The sequence below is a fragment of the Buceros rhinoceros genome, unplaced genomic scaffold, assembly GCF_000710305.1.
Source record: "Buceros rhinoceros silvestris isolate BGI_N320 unplaced genomic scaffold, ASM71030v1 scaffold12525, whole genome shotgun sequence".
Classification (NCBI taxonomy): Eukaryota; Metazoa; Chordata; class Aves; order Bucerotiformes; family Bucerotidae; genus Buceros; species Buceros rhinoceros.
This window is the reverse complement of record NW_010411255.1, coordinates 59,537-61,927: the sequence shown is the minus strand read 5'-3', so window position 1 is coordinate 61,927 and position 2,391 is coordinate 59,537. Positions and strand designations below refer to the sequence as shown.

At 44.0% G+C, this 2,391-nt stretch overlaps 1 protein-coding gene across 1 annotated transcript in view; it reads right to left on the bottom strand.

The window, feature by feature from the left end:
- NOTCH2 (notch 2) overlaps nucleotides 1–2,391 on the bottom strand; it is a gene marked incomplete at its 5' end in the record, with an annotated part of 74,808 nt that overhangs the window by 22,052 nt on the left and 50,365 nt on the right. Inside the window, one exon of the mRNA XM_010135946.1 lies at nucleotides 2,189–2,391. This exon is cut by the window's right edge and continues 4 nt beyond it. Coding sequence (XP_010134248.1) covers nucleotides 2,189–2,391 — 203 coding nt within the window. The remainder of the gene's footprint in view (nucleotides 1–2,188) is intronic.

Below are 2,391 nucleotides of genomic sequence, written 5' to 3'. Positions count from 1 at the left end.
CCTGCGAAAAAAAAAAAAGCGTAAGTCGCCTTACAGCAATTCAAGGGGACTCCAGTTCACCCTCCAACTCTCTTCTACCTTGGCACAAAGTAAAGTAGGGTTTCAATGAGTCATTAGTGATGGAGGCAACTTATTTAATGAAATCTTCCCAGCTTCAACGTGACCACAAACAGTACGGTACCATGCAGGCGTGTGGCTTGCTCAAACCGATAAATTTTATTACAAATTACAATTGTAGTACAAATTACGAGGAAAAAAAGAAGGCAAATGATTCTGTAAAGCTTCAAAGGAGTCACAGGTATGTTTTCTCAGGGAAAACGTTCGAACAACATGCAAAACACAAGGATGTTCTTCATTTCAATTATGTGCAAGTATTGGTATTGCTAAATCCCTTTTTCCTCTTCTCATGAGAACCTTAAGTCCTTGGTTTGTAAAACCACTCATACATGCCCTGGCAGAATTCAGATCAAAGGACTTATCCCCCTCCCCCAGTCTTCTAATTGTAAGAAATTCTGCCAGATTAGCTGTCCTACGGAGAAGGGACTGGGAAAGTCAGGAGAAATGATGCCTCATGCAAAATCAACTCCCTTTTCCTTCTAAAGAAATGCCTGCCAGGAAACTTCTGTTCCTCTGAAAATAACCCTAGATCAGACTCGTGACAGCTGCTTTGATAAAGCACACAAAATGAATTCACGCCTGCTATCTGCTTCGCTCGCTGTCAAAGGGTACTGCCAGGAGAGAACCACAGACTCACCCCCTGGAAGTCCCCTGCCAGGGTTAAGTATCTACATTCTGACTGCGATTATGGTAGAGATACCACCGTTCACCTTTTTAGCAGAGATGTTCCTCTGCCTCGTGGGCTGAGGTCTGTTTTACAGGGAGCAGAGACTGCTGCTCGCACTCATGGCAAAACAAAGAGAAGACAGAGGAACTGCCAATCCTCTGTCATGTTCCCCTGACATCGCGTACCCATCTCCAAAAGAAGGTGGCACTCTCTCCTAGGCGGCTTCTCACACAAGACACGGAAGAATGATTTGAACCAAATTCAAACGAGCCAATCATCGTGGTGCTCTTTAAGTATAGCTCAGTAAATTTTGGCTGAGAAGGTGTGACTGGTTTAGCTTGGCAGGGTGTTGAAAATTGCTACAGCCTTCATTCATACCTGCAAGACTGGTTCCTGTCCTGACTGATAAGGAAAACAAAAACAGGATGAACCTCAGGGAAGAACCAGGCATTCTGCTCAAGCAGCCAACACACTTCACTTCGTTAAACAACTGTTGTGCAAATTAAACACACCCTCATCAGTGACACAATCCTGTTCTTAAGCAAAAGATTTTAAAATACCTCCCTCCCCATAAAGGCAATTTTATAAAAGGTAAGAAAGATATTTTTTTGTATTCAGAAAAGGCATGAAAAGACCAAGAGTTTTGCATTTAGGAACCTCATTTGTTTCTGGTAGCTAGACTAGAACGGACTTTTTATTTTTTTTTAACCATGTCAAGCTTTATTAGAATTTGTTTCCATTTGAGAATTCTGAAGTTACTTAACTCAATCCTAACAAAGCTTAAAATAAACATGCAGGCAGATGTTGGGTACACAGGGTTAACTCTCAAAGAGTTTTTTAAACTACCGAGTGAACCATTTCTATAACAACCAGCTGTTGAGCATTTTAACTCAGTTCCACACCTCCCCCCAGAGAAGGACCTCAGGTTTTCTCTCAGCATGGCTAAACGACACCAGTTTGTGAGCACTAAAAGATCGGTGATCATTAACTCTTTCCGGTAGAGAATTTGTGGATTTAGCATTCCTCCTGGTTGCTCCTTCACATTATTAGCAGTCAATAACACGATTCTGGGCTAATTTTCTTTCCTGCCTTTCTGAGAGATGGCCACCGCTTCCGTTTTTGCAGCTTTTGTATTTCTCAACACAGTTAACTGTTTACAACCAATTATTTCCCCTCTCCTACATAAGGGTCTTACGAAACCAACTTTGAAAGCAGCTGTGTTTCAGCTGATCTGCCGCACAAGGCAAGCGACTTTTCCTTGCGCCAATCGCAAGCGTGCCTTGGTGACAAAAGGCAGGAGAGAGATTCTCAGTGTTAAAACCTGCTTCTGAGCAGGACTGACTTCAAGCCGCGAGCTCCCACTGTGTGGCCCCTCAGCGCAGCAGCACAGCGAAGTCACCTCACCTCTCAGTGCATTCGTTGATGTTGTTCTCGCAGTTGGTTCCCTCAAACCCAGGCTGACACTTGCACGTGTAGCTGTTGACGTAGTGGGTGCACGTGCCTCCGTTCCTGCACGGTTCACTCAGACATTCATTGGTATCTATTTGACATTTATCGCCGTGAAACCCGGGTAGGCAGATGCACGAGAACGAGTTCACCCCATCCAC